We start from the raw sequence: 20,895 nt of genomic DNA, 5'->3' as shown, positions 1-20,895 counted from the left end.
GTTTCACTTTCGGATATACTCTTCTACTTTGTATCATTATTTGTAACAATTACAGTTCCGAGTATGTAAACACATAAAGACACATTTTAACTAAACCAAAAAAAAGTCATATTTTAAGTGTTATTTTTTTTGTCCGTCTCCCCCCCGGGGGGATATGATAGAAACATTTAAATACATAAAGGAAATTAACACATTAAAGGAGGAGACTATATTTAAAAGAAGAAAAACTACCACAACAAGAGGACATAGTCTTAAATTAGAGGGACAAAGGTTTAAAAATAATATCCGGAAGTATTACTTTACTGAGAGGGTAGTGGATGCATGGAATAGCCTTCCAGCTGAAGTGGTAAAGGAGTTTAAGCATGCGTGGGATAGGCATAAGGCTATCCTAACTATACGATAATGCCAGGGACTAATGAAAGTATTTAGAAAATTGGGCAGACTAGATGGGCCGAATGGTTCTTATCTGCCGTCACATTCTGTGTTTCACCCTGATATTTAGTGTGTCCCCCACAAAAAGGGATACTCCAACCACCATGGTTGCATTTAGACGTGATCATGATGATAGTAGTCTGTATATGCAGTGTTCCTGCTTGAAACGCTGCATGTACTGAGAGGATTGCACTTTTGTGCCAGGGGCTGGTTGCACCCTTGTCACACATGACTGGGGTAGCCTTCAACTCTGTTTAGATATGCCTAATGCCAATCCTGTGCAAAAATTACATCTGGCATCAGCATGCACTACACGCTGGTGACCGATGTAATGAGCTTCTGTCTCGCACGCAGCATGCCTGCACTTTCACACATGCATTCTAAGCCGTGTAGTGATCCAATCAAATGCTTTTCGGACCAAGACCCAGTGATGCAGATGTAGATGAGGAGAATATCAGGAAGCACTTGGTCTCAGCGCTGGATTTAAAGGGACACTATAGTCACTAAAACAACTTTAGCTTAATTAAGAAGTTTTGGTGTATAGATCATGCCCCTACAGTCTCACTGCTCAATTCGCTGCCATTTAGAAGATACATTACTTTGTTTATGCAGCACTAGTCACACCTTCCTGCATGTGACTTGCACAGCCTTCCTAAACACTTCCTGTAAACTTAGAGCTAATGATTACGCTTCTTTTAATGCAGATTCTGTTTCATTTAGAATTAATTTTGTCCTGCTCTGTTAATAGTTTGCTAGAGCCTGCAATAGCCTCCTGCATGTGAATAAAGTTCAGTTTAAGAGCAGGAGATAAAACCTTTTTAAAGTAAGTTAACATCTAACATATTTATTTATGCAGTCGGTGTCCCTCACAGCCAGGGAAGGTGTGGCTAGGGCTGCATAAACAGAAACAAGTGATTTTGGCAGAGCATTAAGTAGTGAAACTTCAGATGCATGATATATACACCGACATTGCTTAATTAAGCTAAAGTTGTTTTGGTGACTATAGTGTCTCTTTAAGGTATGTTATATCCTCTAATGTGGCAATAAGCCATGTTTGTCATGATGGGAACAATATTATCCTTTAATTGAATGTGGTTAGTTGGCTATGGCTTTTTAATGTTTTGTCCTGTAGTATTGCAGCAGTATATATGGGAATTTGTTTCTTTCTGAACAGGAAACCTAATGAAGAGTGAATATGGAAAAACAATTAGATTCCCCTTCATATCATGGTCCCTAATATAAAACCAGGCTTTTCTTTGTACATCGGTGTTTTCCAATCATGTGTGCGGGACAGATGGGTATACCTTCACTTTAAAAGCTAGTAACATCGCACAGGTTGCTATTGTGGGAAGCTTTTGTCCACTCCAGGTATCCATCTGGTGATAAGGGTGCCAGTATGCTAAATAGGAGGAACAACTTGGGTGGTGGGCACTTGGGTGGCGGTGTGCTGCATGCAGTGTAATGTATATCACAAGAAGAATGCCGTAATAGCCTGACCCAGCAGGGGGCTGCAAGGTGGGCAGTTCTTGGCCCTGCCAGTATGCAAGCACTGGATTAAATGTGTTTGGAGGTGTGAATCTCTGCTAGTATTGTGATCTCTGCTAGAATTATACTGTTGCTAATCCGAAGGAAGAAATTATTAAAAATGTTTTAAAATTTAATTTTTTAGGTTTATCTGTTATATTTGATGGGAAAAGGGAAGATTATTTTTCTGAACTATTAGAATGGGCCTCTGAGAATGGTGCATCGACCGATGGCTTTGAATTAGCAGAGTTTCCAGATGAAGGCTTCGGTTTGAAAGCTACCCGAGAAATAAAGGTATATAAAGACTTCTAATGTAAAGTTTGTGGTTTTGGAGACTGTATTCTGTTAAGTCGTAAAAACACGTTATTTACTTATCCCAGCGCCGATGCTCCACACCCCTCCGACATCCCGCGATGAGCGGGCACTAATGCGCATGTGTGGCAAGTGCCGTGCGCACATTAGACCTCCCCATAGAAAAGTATTGAATCAGTGCTTTCCTATGGGGAAAAATCTGACGCTGGATGTCCTCATGCAGAGCCTGACACAGCTCACGGTCTGGGCCCCTGGGGCCCCCCCCCCGAAACCGCCCACAGGTATGCAGTGTGTTTGTGTATGGTGAATTCAGAGAGTGTGTTTGTAGCGTGTGTATATTGAATGCAGTGTGTTTGTGTAGGCATGTAGTGTGTATAGAATGAATGCACAGTGTGTTTGTGTTGTTGAGGTAGTGTGTATAGTGAATGCAGTGTATGTGTAGTGGAGATATATATATATATATATGTATAGTGAATGCAGTGTGTGTTTGTGCATAGTGAATGCAGTGTGTGTTTGTGCATAGTGAATGCAGTGTGTGTTTGTGCATAGTGAATGCACAGTGTGTGTGTTTGTGTAGTGGAGATAATGTGTATACTGAATACAGTGGATTTTTTTGTGCATAGTGGATGTAGTGTGTGTGTGTGTATAGTGAATGCAGTGTGCGTTTGCATAGTGTTTGAGTAGTGGATGTAGTGTGTGTGTGTATAGTGACTTTGTAGTGGATGTAGTGTGTGTATAGTGACTGCATAGTGTGTGTGTTTGTGTAGATATGTAGTGTATGTAAAATAGGAGCTGCAGTTAGTGGGGGAGGGGGAGGAGAGAACTTATTTTTTTTATTATTTTTTTTAACACACCTGTTAAACATTTTATTCCCCCTCCCTGCTTCTTACCTGTGGCCAGGGAGGGGGGAGATCACATTCCCTGGTGGTCCAGTGGCCAGGCGCTGTTAACTGCAGTGGGGGCATGCAGCACACTCCAGCTTCCCTTCCCAGCAGCTCCTCTGTCTGTAACTTTCGCGAGAGCGGCCTGCGTGCTGTGCGGAGCATTGCCGTGGTAACCTGTGACAACGTTATGACGGCCCCGGCGCTCACAAATGCTAAACACACAAGAGCTGCTGGGAAGGGAAGCTGGAGTGTGCTGCGGGCCCCCACTGCAGTGAACAGGAGTCGGGTGCCTGCAGGAAAATCGCTATATATAGGTGCACATAGGAAATGTGGGGCCTGAAACTCCGCAAGCAGTCCGGGCCCACAGGACCGCCTGGCCCATGATAACCGTCATGGTTGTCATGCCCTGATGGCGGCCCTGACCATAACTCCAGTTGGGTTATGGGTAGCTAGGGATCTCATTCAATAATAAACTGCTCAAAAATGGTTTACACTGGACAGCACCTGGGGATCCCAGCTAATTCAGTGAGATGAAATGTTTATAGTGCTTAGAATGTAGTGGCATAAACTTAACATGTTTTTTTTTTTTGCTTTTTACAGGCAGAAGAGTTGTTTCTTTGGGTTCCTAGAAAGTTGTTAATGACTGTGGAATCGGCTAAGAACTCAGTGCTGGGTGAGTGCCTTTGGCTATACTAAAGGAGCATTTGCTAATTGGGTGCGCAACCTTTTGTTTGGCTGGCAATTTTTTTTTTCTAATAAAAAGGCTAAAGGGAGGCTACTAGTAAAATATAGCCATACATAATGGAGTACGGTAATACGGTACTATAACACATTAATGGAGCCCTCCTGTGAAAATGTAGTTTTTTTATTTTGTTTAACACTTTAGTAGATTAACCCCCAAATTAAACATGCATGTTTTGTTTTGTTTTTTGGGAGGGGGGGGAGTGTTGTGCATGTGAAGAAACAGCTTGCAAACTGCAGTTTGTAAACCCTCCCCTCTTTCTTAGACACACATACTTTTCATCTGTGCTGGGGAATACACCTGTTAGTGGTTTCTTATTGAGAATTCTCTATGTTGAAGCTTTGAGTACAGTTTCTTCCACTTCTGTTAGCCTGGTGGAGCGAACAGAAGTGGAAGAAAACCTCCCTGACTGTCTCTATCCTTGTTTCTTTCCCTAATTCTAAAATTGCAGATTTCTATTGAAATCGTCTTTTATAATCTGTCACAAATATGACAGATTCCAGACATGAAATGTTCTTCAGTGTGCTGAAGTGCTTTAAGTGTCTGGAGTGTTCCTTTAATTGGTTCTTATATAGAATAAAATCTAATCTGTCCATATATAGGCAATTTCACCAGGAAAATGTGTAGCGGTAACTTCAACTTTGCATAATATTCATTTTGCATGTACTTTTAGGCTCCCTTCACTCACAAGACCGGATTTTACAAGCCATGGGCAATATCACTCTGGCATTCCACCTGCTGTGTGAAAGAGCAGATCCCAACTCCTTCTGGCTTCCATACATCAAAACTCTCCCCAGCGAGTACGACACCCCGTTGTATTTTGAGGAGGATGAAATCCAGTATCTCCAGTCCACACAAGCCATACTTGATGTCTTCAGCCAATATAAGAATACGGCTCGGCAGTATGCCTATTTCTATAAAGTTATTCAAGTAAGATGGGGTGATTTGTCAGACACATTATTCTGCTTGTGTTGTGTTCAAATTCTATAAAGTATGACAGTAGCTAGAATGCTAAGTGCAGAGTTTGTTATCCGTAGAAGTAGACATTGAATATGATTTCATGATGGAACTTCCAAATGCCATTTCCTTAGTTTTGTCAACATGCTAACCAGATCTATCTATCTATCCTACTTGGACACAGAACGTGAGAAATCAATTAATTGTCCCAGCTTAGCATGAAAATGAGCACAGATCTTGGGGAAATGTCCCGCTCTTTCTCGCTCATTAGCAAGTGGCGAGAGGAAGGGAGAGCACGCCAGTGCACCAGCACCGATAATCTATTTTATGATACATAACTGGAACACACAAAATGAATGGATACCATATGTTGCAGAGCCATAGACCAGTCCACGGCTTTCTCCACCCAGTCCAGTGGTAAATTTAAATTAAAGCAGACAAACGAAGAGAATGGGATGGAAAACCACTCACACATAGTAAGCGGAGTCCATACTCATTCATAGATATATACCTCCTAATGTAAACGTAACACGTACGTTTACATTAGGAAGTATATATCTGTGAATGAGTATGGACTCCACTTACTTGGTGTGAGTGGTTTTCCATCCCATTCTCTTCGTTTGTCTGCTCAAATTTACCTTGGGGTTAAGCCCCCTATACCTCCTGTAACCTCCATAGAGGCTTTTTGGAGTTGGCTAGTCCAACACCTCATACCCTCTATATCTTTATCTTTATCAATTTTAAATTAAAGTTTTTAAATAAAATGTCGTCAGTGGCCACCCCTGCCCAGGCTAAATGTGATGCAGTAGGCACACAGGCTGGAGGGGCCAGACAGGCAGGAACAGTAGGTGACCCAAGCTAGGCCAGAAGATGCACTATAGGGGATGAGGGAGAGGGATACGTTGTATCTGGCCTAGCGCTCCTTCAGCCTGCATCTGTTTCTCCAGCGTAAATCTCAGGGTGGCATCTTGTTTCCCTTCGCCACCCCCTCTGTCCCCAGGCCTCTGGGATCCCCCAGTGGACTGTACAGTTTTGACCTTGTATGTCGACCACTTACTTTCATAGTTATGGTCCCAAGTATCTCAGAGAAAGTAGCCGAACCGTTTTGTTGTGTTTTTTTTTCTTCAAGATTTATGATCTCGGCCATAAAGAGAATAGAGTGGAATGGGATAAATGTTAAGTAAACTACTTCTTTAACCTTTGTAGGGACAGGGCAGGGGGCCATCTAAATGTTGACTAGGACACTTTTAGGAATATATATTTCTATTCATAATGCTAAAGTGTTCCTTTAACTTATGCAAGGAACATCAAGGTTGTCATGGTGTTTTGAATTTACCTTTAAAAAAAATATCCATTGAGGCTTATTCTCTTATCAGTATGAACTGTTAAAGGGACATGTAACGGAGTTCCTGTACCCAGAGAGGTATCTTCGTTGTAGACTCTCCCAGGCCCCTTAGTGAAGCAGTGATTATAGCTCCTGCATACCCTAACATAATTTGAAATTTGATGTAGGGTACAAAAGCTGGTTTATTTAGCCAGAAGTATACACATTTATACACAGACCCCCAGCATTGGGTCTCTATTCAGAAACACCCAAGTCTGCCCAGACGTCTCTGTGTTTGGGTGATAATTGAATTGATACTTATTAAACTAATTATCTCCCGGAAACAGAGAGTGCAACACAGAAATACCCCCCAAAGCATCCATTAATCATTAAGGTATCCCCACATGTTTTATGTGAAAATAGCACTTGTAACCATGAAGAATTGTCCAAATGTCACACAGTCAAAGTTTCACCTGACCGCTACAACAACCTTGTCCGAAAAGCATTCCACGCAGTCAGGGTCAATCCTCTGTAATTTACCGGGCAGGATATCTCCTCAGAAAATAGGAGCTCCCTGGTGGTTCCAGGGAGCGATTGTTAAAGCCTTGGGATAGAAGCTTCCCTCCAAAAAGTGCCTTTCTGGGTCTCGAGGAAAGGGGAGAAAGGGAGGATACCAAATGACTGGGAAAACCAGGGGCAAGCTGCTGGGCTTCCAGAGTGAGTTTAGGTTGGTCCGCTGATAGTGCCTGGACACTCCAGCTCTCAGGGAATGTCTTGAGGATTAGAGAACAGGGCAGAGAGGGTAGGAGCTTAGTGGATCGAGTTCATCACAGAACACTAGTGTTCAGAATACAAACATGTACTTCTAACACTATAGTCTCAATATCCCTGCTTAGTTCCCTCCTTCACACCTATGAGCGTTGGAAAGGTACATTTTACGTACCTTCCAGCCCTCCCAATGCTGGTCTCCGTCCTGCTGCTCTGCCTCCTTGGCTGACCTCATCAAGATTTATTTCACATAGGGAACCATTGACCAATTAAATGCTCTCTAGGAGAGTTATTTAATCATGTGACCAAGTTTCACTCAGTTGTAGTAGCGGAAGCACTTCTAGAGGCTGACTGCAAGACCGCCACTTGAGGTTTGTTTAACCCTGCAATATAAACATCGTATTTCTACAGAACTGCACTGTTTTCCATTGCAGGGTTAAAACTACGGGGCCAGTGCACCCAGACCACTGTACTGCGATAAAATGGCCTGGGTGCCTTTTAGTAGTCCTTTAAGGGATCATGGCTGAATAAAGCCTGTTTATTCTCCAAATGAATGCATTCTTTTTTTTTTTTTTTTATTCTTTTATCGTGCATATATTAGACATATAACATCTACGCCAACAATGCCACAATAGCTTATGCCAGAGTTTACATATTCATAGAAAGACAGTTGTATGGCATGAATTGACAGTGCACATTTTTTTAAATTTAAGAAGATTGGACAGTAGTGTAGTGTAAGTTATAGCGTGCTTGGCTATAGGAGCTCGTCCACTGATTAGGTTAGGCAGTGTCCTAGACATTTGTTAGTCATGTGATGTTTAAAATTAAAACAAGCGTATGAGATAGGAGTAAGAGTGCCATGAGAGGTAATATTGTTAGATATGTCATATCCACAATTGTATGAACAATACAGAGTGGAAACTGCACAGAGGTATAGCAGTCAGCATGAGTAGGGTAAAGGGTACATGTGCATTTCTATACGCAGGCAACCACGAGTACCAACATATGTTAGGTGGTCTAAGTAGTAGCTAACCGCATTTTTATAAGTAAGTAGATTAGTGTCACAAGCTCTGGAGTCAAGAAGAAGTGAAATAACTATATATTAAAGTAACATGTTAAAGAAACAAGAGATTTAACCACATGTTGTCAGTTCCCTTATTAAACAGAAGAGAAGTCATTCAGTCGCTTTAGAAGGGCATCAACCCCATCTGAGTTAGTAAATATTTGCTGTGTAAGGATGCATAAACAACATGCTATGCTTCAAGCTGATGACATTAAAACACCCCAATGCCCCACCAACTGATGTTAAGTCCCAATATCCCTGGCTGTGGATTGAGGCAGGTATCTGCATGCTCAGTGTGGCCCTTGGTGGTGTGCTCAGTCTCTGGTGTTCCGTGTCCACACCTTGAGGGTTGAGGGCTTGTCTGCCGGGTCTGGTGAGTTGGTGTTGTGTCGCTTGTGCCTGCGTGCTGCCCCTCCACCTTCTTTGTTGTGTGCAGGGACCATGGAGATTAGGTCTAGCATGTACCGATGTGGTGTGGTCCTGTGTCCCCGTCGGTCAGGCTTTCATGGGCAGGTGCGTGGGGTCTGCCCTAGATTTGTGGAGATTGCATTCCTCGGGGGGCGGAAGGTGACAGGCTCCCTGATGCGAGCCAGCAGGGTTGTAGATGCGGCCTGTGGCTTGAGCTGTGGTTTAGCAGCCTACCTGGGTCTTGGGAGCTCCTCTACGGGCGGAACTGCAGGGTGTGGGCCGGGATCACCCCCACCGGCCCAGAGGGGGGGGGGGGGAACAGGGCCCTGTCCGCCACTCTGAGGGAGTCCTTCTGGATACCGTCAGGCAGGATAGCGGGGCAGCGTCCGTCCACCCCACTCACCGCCTGAGTAGGCCTCATCCCGTGGGGACGACGTGTATCTCTCCGAAGGACTGAAACAGGTACTGCAAGCCTCTCCTTGGGTCCAGTGCTTCCTCGTGTGCCGGCCCACCACATTTGGTCATCCAGTAGGACCGAGTATTCAATTTTTCTGGCTTAAAAGGCATAAAGTTGTCGGAGCCATTGGGCCATGCGACCAGCCAGCATTGCGGTCAGGCCCCCCCCCAATGAATGCATTCTATGTTTATTTGAAATGTGTATAATATGATGTAGACAATGTATAGATGTGCTTCAGAGTAATCCCACTTTATTACTTTAGTTTCCTTTTGGTTTTTTTAAATTACAAAACTAAATGTTTTGACCTCCCGGTTGCGTGCGCCTTGTAACAAAACAATTTTAACTGACGAAAACCTGTTTGGCTAAAGGAGTTAGACCGTCCTGCTCCCAAGGCTGTGCTCGTGTAAACATTTCCAGCTGGGCCTGTTCTGTGTCTCTGTGGCTTGCCCTTAAATGGCTGTAATCTGCTGGGACCGGACTAAGCAAAACCTCTGCTGTTTGGGAACTGCACGGACAGCACTGATTTTATGTTTCCCAGCTGCCGTTCCAAGCAAGGAGGCTGCAGCCCAACATGATGAGGAAAAGCAGGTGTGAGATACAGCTCTAAAAGGAATTGCACACAGCGACTCTTAAACTCACCCCAAGACAATTTAAGCACGGCAGTGGTAATTAATCAATGGCGATCAAATAATGAAACCTTAAGTCCATTAGGGCTAACTTTGGAATTACAGATGATACATTACTCACAATGCTCAACAAGCCTTTGCATACAAAGTGATCAGGTTAACTATTATTATTATTATTATAATTATTGGCATCTCAGTATAGCCACTGCTGCATCAGGGGTTAACCATTTCTGGCCTAGTTATTCTCATACCATAAAATATTACACTTTTTTGTTATCAATGATGTATGTAAATAATGATTTGTTAAATTAGGTAAATTGGTTTCGAAATTGACTGATTAGGAAATATAACTGTGTTCTACCTGACTGCTTCCTGGATGTGTTGTTCTACACAATCATTAATTAACCTCATGCTACAGCCCAGGAAAACGTATCTATATATCGCTCTTAAAGATTTACCTCGTGATGGGGTTATTGGGAACAAGCAGGCAGCCACAGATTGGTCCAAACTACTGTTTCCCTATGTACGCAAGTGGGTCGTGTGCTCACCAGGTGACCTATGCCCTGTCCAAGTTTGACAACACTACTTTAGACTACCAGGAGAATTCTTATTTTTTGTCTTATGATATTTCGATCGATATGTGATTGATCAACATTTTTTATGTTGATCATTTTTCATTTCTTCTTATAAAAACAAAACAAAAAATACTATACATATTGTATGTGATTTTGCATGTCTGTAGCTCACTTCCTATTTCTTCACTGAAGTGTGTCCTAGCTTTGTTTGACGCCTTATTCACTAAACCGTGAACAGTACTTTACTGAAAAACACTTAAGGCAAATAGTTGAGTTGGAAAAGTTCTGGTCTAGTTGAGATTATAATCCAATGCTTAGTGAATAAACCCCTTGTTTCATGAGCCGTTCAGTGATGGGGACAACTGACACTCTCAAACTACTAGTCGGTGCTGCATAGCCTGGCTTACCTTCAGGTGGCTAACAGAAACTCCTTGCAGGAAGTTCCAGCTCTGGGAGAGGTGGAAAACAGTGCCCATAGTCCTGTGACTACTTATCCCTGGCAAGGTGCGAGGGCACAACTGGGGCAATAACCACTCCAGTCCTGCTTGGTAATGTGCATCCCACTCCTGTAGTAGATGATCCCACCCGACATTCATTGCTGAGCACTCTCAGCCAATGAATGACCCTCTGTACATATAAATAAGCACAGTAGCCAGCCAAGAAATATTGCTGGAGTTACATTTCTGGCAGCATCATTAAATATATCTCTTCCTCTCCAAGCATCATGACCACTTACACACACTGAAGTGGTCATGGTGCTTAGAGTAACCCTTTAAATAATTTCCCAGACACAGCTGTCAAGCTCACAGCGATGTGTTTTCTATATGTTTTGGAGCCTCTGTGTTTGTGGTTGGGTATTGTGTATTGTTGCATTAGTCCAGGTGCAGAAGTGTGCACAGAGTTATATAGCACTATAGGTCAAGTACAACAAAAATGGGTTTCAGAATGCACCGTTATGTCAACTGTGACTCTGGGCAGTAAAACACTGCAACATCTTTAGATATCTAGGACAGGGATTATTATTATTGCCATTTATATGGTGCCAACAGATTCCATAGCGCTTTACAATATTATAAGAGGTGGAATAGGCAACCATCGACACTCCAGATGATGTGGACTACATCTCCCACAATGCCCTTACAGCCACGATGCAGGCATCATCTTGAGTGCCAAAGTGGTCTGGTTGCTTTGACCCCGTAGTTTTAACACTGCAATGTAAAAAAAAACAATCAGCTTTGTAGAAACTGCAATGTTTACATTACAGGGTTAAACACTCTTCTTCCTGACAACAACCGAGTGAAACTCAGTCATGTGACTCACTGTATGCGTACCACGTCCCTAATCCTCTTTTATGAGCATAATTGAATTGGACCGTCGCTGAGAGAGTGCAAAAAAAGAAATTTTTAAAACTAATTGTATTGCAGTTGGGGACGGGGGCTCTAATCAAAAAAAGGACTAGGGCACTATACCGTTATGGTACTTTGAGGACCACTGTACTTGTAAGATTGTTCCCTTCTCCACCTGTGTTTCTGTGCCCGATCTATAAAGAAAAAAGGTCTTCGGGCCTCTTTAAATTGTCCAACTCTTACAAGTTGTAGAAGTTATCAGGAACTTTACTGAAACTTGTTAAATGGCTGCCAAGCCCTGAAAACAGATAACTGATGTCGGTAACAGTGTGTACCATTTGCATGGTATTCAATCATGTCACCTCCTCATACTTCTTCCAAATGATAGTCCTGTCTTTAAACATCCACTCGATCCACGTGTGCAGCCAGGGGAATAAACAACACTTCATAGGCTGTTTCATTTATCATTTTACTCTACTAGAGCCAGATCTAAACATTGATGGAGTGCTTGTAATGATACGCTTCTCACCGTGTCTCTGCTTATCAAGGTGTTCATTGAGTGGACAATCTCCAAACACTAAGATGGGTAGTATTTTTCTTCGTGTTCTTTCCAAGCCCCCAAACAGTCCGCTTCAGGTGCTACTTTGACCCATTGTTTTATTATCTGCACGATTAACCAGAATTCATCCATTATTCACTCAGTAAGAAGCAACTAAGGGGCTTTTTTTGGTACTTTTTTATTTTTCTTTTCAATTGACTTTTTTTTATTTTTTTGTATGTTTATCATTGTGTGAAGAACATGCAGACCCCATGTACCTAAGGTAACAAACAATATTAAGTAAGATAAATCACATGAGTATTGAAAGGGATAAAGTAACTGGAAACTTATTATTATAGTTCCTAACTTTTAAATAGATTTGTTTCGAGTCTCCTTTCTAACACAGAAACAAGAGCTGTAGGCAGACATCTCAGGATGTCTGCAATATTCCGGTGTATAGGCTTATTTTCTATAGACCTTTAATGATTAAGCTCTGAACTAAAAACACACTGGGTACCTTTACAGTCCTGGCCACTAACCAAACTAATAGGCATGTTACCAATGCCAGAAATCCAACAGGTATTAAGCCACTCCTGTTTTTTCCAACCACTAGTAGAATTTCGTAATGTGAGTATCCTCCACTATCTCCTGGTGGTGCATCCCATGAAGAGGTTTGTCGTTGGTGAATAGTGTCTGAGTGCTGGATTCCAGGTGAATTCCTCCATTCATAGTTAGCCGTGTCCTGCTGTTGATATGCATGGTGTCCAGCTTTTCTCTTGGCCTGGTTATTTATCCAGCTCGCTACCTGGTGACTGGGTATGTATTGATGTTGTGGATCTTGTTCTTGTCATTGAGCTGGGACTTCAGGACCGGTTTAACTCTCTTAAGGTTGCAGTCTAATGTTGCAGTCCTCCTTGCCTCTTACTCATGGTTGTCCTTGAGTTTGTTGTATTCCAAAAGAACATGTAAATGATCTCTACAACTCATATTTGTTATTTTGACCATCTTCCCTCCCTTTGCTATCATCTGCCCAGGCTCCTCTAGTCCGAAGAACAATTCAATATCCTTGCTGTATAGCTTAGTCAGGTGGATCAGTGAATCGATTTTTTTTTTCTAATTCTTTGCATACCGCTTGATATCCTCTATGCAGAGGAAGTGGATGGTAGTAGCTCCACTCTTGATTCCATATCCACTATTCATGATGATATTGCTGAGGTGGTTGAGGCCTATGCAGAAATCCATTGGGAATAGAGCATTACTTTGGTATATGCCACATTTGATGTTCAGTTGTATAACTTTCCTGGAAATGTTTTCTCCACTTGCCCACAGAGTTTTTGATGAAGGCTCTTATTGTCTTGTATAAACCAAGCATTCTAGTATCCATGTGTGTGGAATTGTCATAGGCTCTCTTGTGCACAGATTGGTCTGTCTGGTCTTGGAATCCTTGTGACTGCTTGGCTTACCAGCAGCTGGTGTTTCAATACTGGAGAAAGAAAATCAGGTGGGGATTGGACTTACATGTCATATGCCCATCGATCTTTCAGGCTATGATGCTTGACAGGACCTTCCATGTTGTTGAGAGACAGGTAATTGTTTAGTAGTTGAATGGTGGTGTTCCCTTTTGAGGGTCCTTTACGACCAGTATTGTTCTGACTTATGTTCGATGTTCGTAAGACAGGGTGGAAGCCTTTTACTAGTAGCTGGTTAATTTGTGCTGCAAGGCGTTTTTTTTTTTTTTTTTTCCCTTTTCTTTTTTTTATCCAGTACATGTGGATCATGCCTGGTTGTGTGCTTAACAACTCTTCATGTGGGCTACTCATAGTTGGATATCCCTTAGTGTGATGTTGACTGGTTCTTTATATGGAAGCATTCAGTGATCTCTTTTCTGATCTAGTAGCCACCAGGTCTTGATACTATGTGATGCTTTGCTCTCCCAAAGATTCTTCCAGTACAGCTGAGTCTCTGTTCTGGGTGGTTCCAGGGTGTATTCGTTGTTAAATTACAGTTGTGTGTACACCTTGGATGGTTCTTTGGTAAACAGGACATTTGTTCTATTAGTCTCTGCTTATCTGATGACAGTGCTGTGAACCTTTTCCTAGCTGTTTCCAGAACCTCTTCTATTAGCATACCCATGTATCTCCTCTGTAGCCAGGATCCATCTTTGATCTTTCTTCCTCTGTGAAAGCAGATCCAGTTTACTAACTTCCTTGCGTATTGACTTTATCTTGGCTTCCAGTCTGTTTCCATGGTGAGCAGTGTTGTTTATCTTTCAGCCTGACCATGTAGTCAAGCTATTGGAGGACCACAATTGCTGTGGTATATTATATACGAGTGTGTTGACCTCTGTGCTGGTGGTGTTTGTTGGGATTGTAGATAATACCTCATTAGTCACTTCTGACATAAGATCTTGGGGTCAGTTTTCCAGTGATCTATGGTTGTCTTGCCTGGTGGTCAAAGACTGGTAGCTTTTCATTGATAATCTCTCTTGTATGCCATGCCATCTGATTATATTTTGGCATATAAGAAAGTTGGTGGTTCTGTTAGGCCATCTTCAGGCAACGCTTCGCAGGTATAGGTGTGGATATGAGTTTCTTCCACCTCATTTCTTATTTATTTGCAAAGTCCATGTAATTCCAATTGTGAAATTAGTTTCCTCCTAAAAATGTTCAAATGTTGTGTAACTAGCTGTTTTGGTGTCATTGATGGTCGCTTATTCATTCATTGTTCCCACATACGTTTCAAGTAGCTTCTTTTACCTGCTGTTGCAGTAGTAGTCAAACAGGTCTTGGTTCTTACTTTGTGTCCAGGAATAGTTGGTGGGACATCGAAGATCTCTGCCCAGGAGAATGCAGTTCTAGGAACAGCTAAGGTATTGTGCAGGACACATGGGCTTCCAGGCCTCTGGTAGAGAACCCAAAAATGAGAAATGCCACCCAGTGTGAGTCAATGTATGATATATTTTGTGTGATCTTTTTTGGGGCTTAAAGTTCAACAAGTTTTGACGAAAAAAGCAGTTTTGGATGTTTTTTTAGATAATGGTATTTTTTTCAGCATTATGTGTTGCAGACAAAGGTTCTAACATTTCTAAGGTTGCATTATTCCATAGTAATAAACTATTGAAGTATTGACAAGCTGCAACATTAAGTTGCTGAGCAAAGCAACATTGTGTGCTCAGGGGTTATTAAATATCTGTCAATTAGAAGTACCAAGACTGTGTATTAATGTCACAATAACATATCACAAATTCACACAATGTGGATTCTTCAACAGTATTTAATACTTGCTGCAGTGTCACGTTGCTATGTGAATCTATTGACATGTGCTCTTATATTAAAGCGTTTTTGTCAGGATATATATATATATATATATATATATATATATATATATATATATAATTTTTTTTTATTAGATATAATACTAATTAAATAAAAACCTTTTCCCCCCCCCAATGCTATAGTGCCACCTGTTTAGAGTTTAAAAAAAAAAAAAAAAAAAAGGTTATTCCTTGACTTTACTCCTCTCTGGCTCTCTGTAGTCTCTACTTTCCTATGGGCTTCTGCATCACGTGACCAAGTTTTACAAAACCTTGTAAACATTGCCATTTCTAAAAAAACAAAACTGCAATGTAAAAAATTGCAGAGTTGAACCTCAGGGACCAGTGCACTTCATTGGGATTATTTTGTTAATCAATAAAGTACAAAACTATCATTTTAGCTCATGTTGCATTTAACAGCATATATATATGTCATTATTATTATCGGTATTTATATAGTTCCAACATATTCCACAGAGCGCACTTCTCTCTCTAAAGATAAAGATATATCAGTTCTTATAGGACGCTGCTATTGAGAGTATTTGTGGATTTTGTAACCAAAATGAAATTTAATTTCAAGTATGTTAGCAGGATAGGTATTGTAGATAATGTTGTATTTATTTTAACACTGATTAAATGATTAATAATGGTTAGTCTTAATGATTTCTTGTTCTGAGTTTTGATCGAAAACTTTTGATCTACGTATGCCTTGACCATTTGCAACCAATCAATTCCTGTTTGCTGGTAAACCCCGTCCATTTGCATGTAGTTTCTCTCTTTCCCTGTCTGTCCCCACCTACTTCCATAACTTTAATGTTATTGTAAAAACAAAATGGCTGCCTACAAGATTCACCATATTTGTATCTATTTAGACTGTCTATCACCGAAAGCACTGACAGAAGTCAATATATTGTACCATATGTATATGTATCTAAGAGAGGGCATTTTCCCTTTAACCCCTTAAGGACACATGACATGTGTGACATGTCATTATTCCCTTTTATTCCAGAAGTTTGGTCCTTAAGGGGTTAAGCGGGTGAACAGCAAATTGTCCTTCGCACTGCCTGCAGGAAAACTGCAGTGCAGCCCACCTCCATTTAGGTAGGGAGATACTTGCATCACAGCTTTCTGTCTAAGATCCTTTGCCCTTCTAGTGCAGCTCCTTGAATCGTGTCTCTTCCTGTTTACAACATGTAAACACATCCATTTAATATACCGATTAAGGAGAAGCGGGGGAGCCAGTCTCTTTGTGCAGCAGACTACCAATGTTTACCAAATTACTTTCCAATGTTGTAGAGGTGCTCTCATTTAATAAAAAATGGATTTATCGTCTCATAAACCTTTCAGCTGCGGTTCCCCAACCCAGTCTTGAGATGTTACTTAAGTGCATCTGGCGACAGCACAAGTAATAAAACAACAAACTATATAAAATCCCCATTAACCCTCTGCCTGCCGGTACGTTTTGCAGAGCACTGCTTCGCCCATCTGGCAGGGGAAAGGTTAACACAATTTACTGTTGATATCTGGGTTAGCAGAATTACATAATATGAACTCCGCATTAATCTTGGTAGCATGTTTGCCTTTTTTATTTTGTTTTTAAAGGTTTTTATATTTTTAGAACCTAAAATATGTAGAGACAATTAATATATGACAGCTTGTCAAGGTAAATGGGTGGGATTGGGGAGGGGAATAATATAATAAAAATCCTCCACATCTCTGTTAGATTTGGTACATACTGTGTATGGTAACCTAATTTTTGTTTTTGTTTGGTTTTATTGTTTTGTGTGTCTGTCTCTGACCTATTTGTATATCCGTTCATATTACCAGTGGATGAACTATTTTGTCATACCTGTTAAATTATCTTAATTGGCATTTTAAAACGCATGTTGGCCTCTGCTAAATTTACACCCATATGGGATAGAAACATGGGCATTACATGTCTATATAAAGACAAAAACTGAAATGGTTCCGTGCAAAAGCAAACAAACAAGCAAGCCCTTGTAGATTATTTTACTTGTTTTTGGACTGGACTGTTTCATTATTTATTATTTTATTAGACATTGTTTGCTTATATTTCTCCCACCCTGTGCAAGTTCTCTATCCCTATTTGTGGGTTCCCGGACCCCAATAGGTGAACTTTGTTAGTGTGAGGAGTTTGACTGCTGGTAGCCGAGGTTGCCTTTGGCCAATTATTAGTTTGTTAAATTCCTTATAAAATACATTTATTTATTCATTTATAAAATATTTTACCAGGAAAGATACATTGAGATTCCTCTCGTTTTCAAGTATGTCCTGGGTCCACAAATCATTGCATTGTTACAGTTAGTGTACAATAAAATACAAAAACAATATTAATATACAATATATACAACATTTAACATAGAACAGGTAGGAAATATAAAATCAGCCATGCTTAATAAATGCTTAGATTCCAACAATAAAAATGTTAGTGCTCTGTTTATTACCCCTCAGTGCTGTACAATGGGTGATTCGAGCAGACGTTTATCAATACTACCAAGCCCAAGTTCTCCACTACCTACAATTTTTAATACTCCGTTCAGGGTGTAAAATTTCAAGTCCGAAGCTACTAGCCAGGCCTTAAAACTTACTCTATGGACTGAAGAGTCCATGGCACAAGGAATTTCTGCACTCCAGAACTACATTTTCACTTGCCAGAAGCTTAGAGGCAAGTGAACATTTCGAGCCATATTAGGTTTATTTATCCCTGTATTTAGCAAATGTGTATTTGTAAGTGGCGAAAAAGAGAAAATTAAATGTAGAAATGAACACATTTTTATCCCGGCTCCCTGTTAATCATGATTATAAACCCTGTCCTTTACAACTGATAGTCGGCATAGAGGGAGCATATGGAGTAGAGGAGAAATTAACCCCTTAAGGACACATGACATGTGTGACATGTCATGATTCCCTTTTATTCCAGAAGTTTGGTCTTTAAGGGGTTAAACTGTGTTTATATTTTTCTTCCTCCTGATTAGCAATGTTTCCCCCTGTCTTTGCCTTGTCCAACTTGGATTATGATATTATTGGCTAAATATTTAATATAAAAAAAATTAAAAAAAAAATGAAAAAGATTAACACAAGTTCTAGGTGCTTTTCAATGTTTTATACAACAGTGTAAATGCCAATATTGTGCATTTCTATCCCGAAGTCCCTCTTTTCTAGGAGCCCCATATATTTCTTTCTGATTGAATATAACCCTCTGGTTGTATTGCTTCGACATGCTATGCATATGTCTGGCACTTAACTGGTTAACCAAGATGGGATTTTAATTGAAAAGATGATCTTCACCCAGGAGTATCATTACATCCCCTATAAGGCACCCATGCTGACCTCCTGTATATAAAGATGCATATGTAATCAGAGCGGTTTTGATTATTTTATTTCTTGCCATTTATTATTTATAAAAGTGTCTTTACTCCCCCAGCAGTAAGCAATGATCACTGTTATTTTGAGTACAGTGTAGCCCTTAGCATGTTATGCCACTAGAGGGCACTAGACTCCAACAAATAATATTTTTATTTTTATTTTTTTTCCATTTCTTCTTCCTTTGCTTCTATTGCTTTCCAAACACAGTGTGTGTGTGAGCAAGATAATAATGTAATGTATATAACTGCGTTGTGTTGGTTAACTTTGGCACCCCAGAATGTTGTGGACTAAATTTCCCGAGATGCTCACGCAGCATTAGACCGCTTTGAAAATGTAGTCATGCCAAATTTTAGTTTCAAAACCTTCCAGATATTTAAGTTAATTGCAGATGTTTTAAATGGTATCTAAATGCATGATCTGTAATGCTCCTTGTTGCTCCTTGACAGATTTATCGGTCATGATTATGGCACGGAGGATGGTTTTAGTGCTAAACTTGAAAAGTCTGGAATTGTATTTATTTATTTTTTATGGTTTTTGAGAGTGATTTATGGCTCATTTTTCTTTTTACTGCCTGTGTTTTAAAGCAGCATTAGCTACCTACCTAAGATGACCAATTTCAACTTTTAAAGGAGGGGGTACATTTAGCAGTACTTAATTTTACAGGGCTAATTTAGTCAATTTAAATACATTCAATTAATTTTCAAGACCTTTTTTAAAATAAAGTACCCGGTAAGCTCTGGCACATTTAGGCTCCTTTTGGGGGATTTATGAGACTCGAGGGGTTCGTGGAGTAATGCAGTCCTGGTAGATCAGCAAGGGTTACGTTCTCTGTAGAGATTGCTTTAACCTTACCTTCATTGTCCGACAATTGCCTATAAAACCTGAGTATGATCTGTTGAGTAAAAGTACATGGTGCATATACTTATACGTAAGTTGTTCTAAATGCTGATTATAAGCTCCCAATTAATAGACAAGTCTGTTAAGATGATGCTGTATCTTTTGAGCCCACCTAGCCTCTGTTCAATCTTTTATTTCTTGGTTTAGCTTTCTCTCTCTCGATCTCTGTCTCTCTTTTGCCTAGTCTTGCTTACCTTGTCTTTTTCACTTTAGCACTCTTTCTTATTTTTTTTAATCATTGTTCCTTGATCCCTAATAATAAATACAGATTATAGTACCTATGTTTAAATAAACCCACTGGTTAAATAAAGCCAACTCAATCCTTTTATTATTTGAACGCTGAGTGAAACTGCTACCAACGAGGGGGGCGGGGGTGATCGGTCTCTCTGTCTCTTGGCTCTAGTGAACCCATACTAAAAACAGCATCCAATGTTGTATATCATTGAAAACAAAATGTATATCCTGCCACATATGTCAGTCCTGTGCTGATCCTTTAATTATCAAGCATAAGGCATGAATTCAGAACATCGTGATAGTGTTACAACAACTGGGGGTCTACTCCTGGAGAAACGTATCCTCCAGTCCTATCTGTGAATCTCCATCCTTTTCTGTTTTCACAGCATGGGAAGGAAATGGTTATGGGAAGGGGGGGTGGGGGGGCTGAGGGTCTCCCACCCAATTGGCAGCATGGCCGTGTATAATTTTCCTCAGATTGTGCACTGAGCTTGAGCTTTTGTTTTCTAATTGATTTAGAGTTTGAGCCACTTTTACCTCATCCCCTACTGTCCTGCAGACAGTGCCAGGGAGTACATTACGAGAGCGATGATGAATTGCTTGCTCTCTACATGCTAATGCACCCGAGTGAAGCTCCGTGCTGCACAGGGCTTCATTAACTGCGGTGGGAGCTTCCCAGCACATCCACCAGATCTATTTATTTCTTTATTTATTGTGTAAAGCGTGACAGGATTGCTAGATTACATTGTGCAAAAATACATGAATGAAAAGACATTGTTTAAAGTTCCCAAATAGCCTTTATCAAATCGACGTTAAAACAAACCAAGTTATTGTTGCCCTTTTCGTACTCCAGCTGGAGTGGACTGCATCACCAGTGATCCTCAGTGAAAAGATGGTCCACAAGAACTAGAGCAGTGAAGAATAGCAGTCCTTGCCGACATGTCCAGCCAAAAGGGTTAAAGAATAGCGGTCCGGTTTAATAAAGCTACATTAAGATATCTCAGATGCCTTCTGGAAAGGCATTTACGCAGGCATGTCATGCAAATTTATTTTCCCTATAATCCTCTTCTGGGGGGGCGAGGGGGGATAAATTGCATCAGTGGCAATG

At 40.7% G+C, this 20,895-nt stretch overlaps 1 protein-coding gene across 2 annotated transcripts in view; it reads left to right on the top strand.

The window, feature by feature from the left end:
- SETD3 (SET domain containing 3, actin N3(tau)-histidine methyltransferase) overlaps positions 1-20,895 on the top strand; it is a 54,610-nt gene that overhangs the window by 18,085 nt on the left and 15,630 nt on the right. For both annotated transcript variants that reach the window (XM_063439412.1, XM_063439411.1), the window contains 3 exons: positions 2,102-2,250; positions 3,753-3,825; positions 4,568-4,824. In XM_063439412.1, the coding sequence (XP_063295482.1) occupies positions 2,102-2,250; positions 3,753-3,825; positions 4,568-4,824 (479 nt within the window). The remainder of the gene's footprint in view (positions 1-2,101; positions 2,251-3,752; positions 3,826-4,567; positions 4,825-20,895) is intronic.

This window comes from Pelobates fuscus, chromosome 13 (assembly GCF_036172605.1).
Source record: "Pelobates fuscus isolate aPelFus1 chromosome 13, aPelFus1.pri, whole genome shotgun sequence".
Classification (NCBI taxonomy): Eukaryota; Metazoa; Chordata; class Amphibia; order Anura; family Pelobatidae; genus Pelobates; species Pelobates fuscus.
The sequence above is the reverse complement of the archived record's forward strand: the minus strand, read 5'-3'. Positions and strand labels throughout refer to the sequence as shown.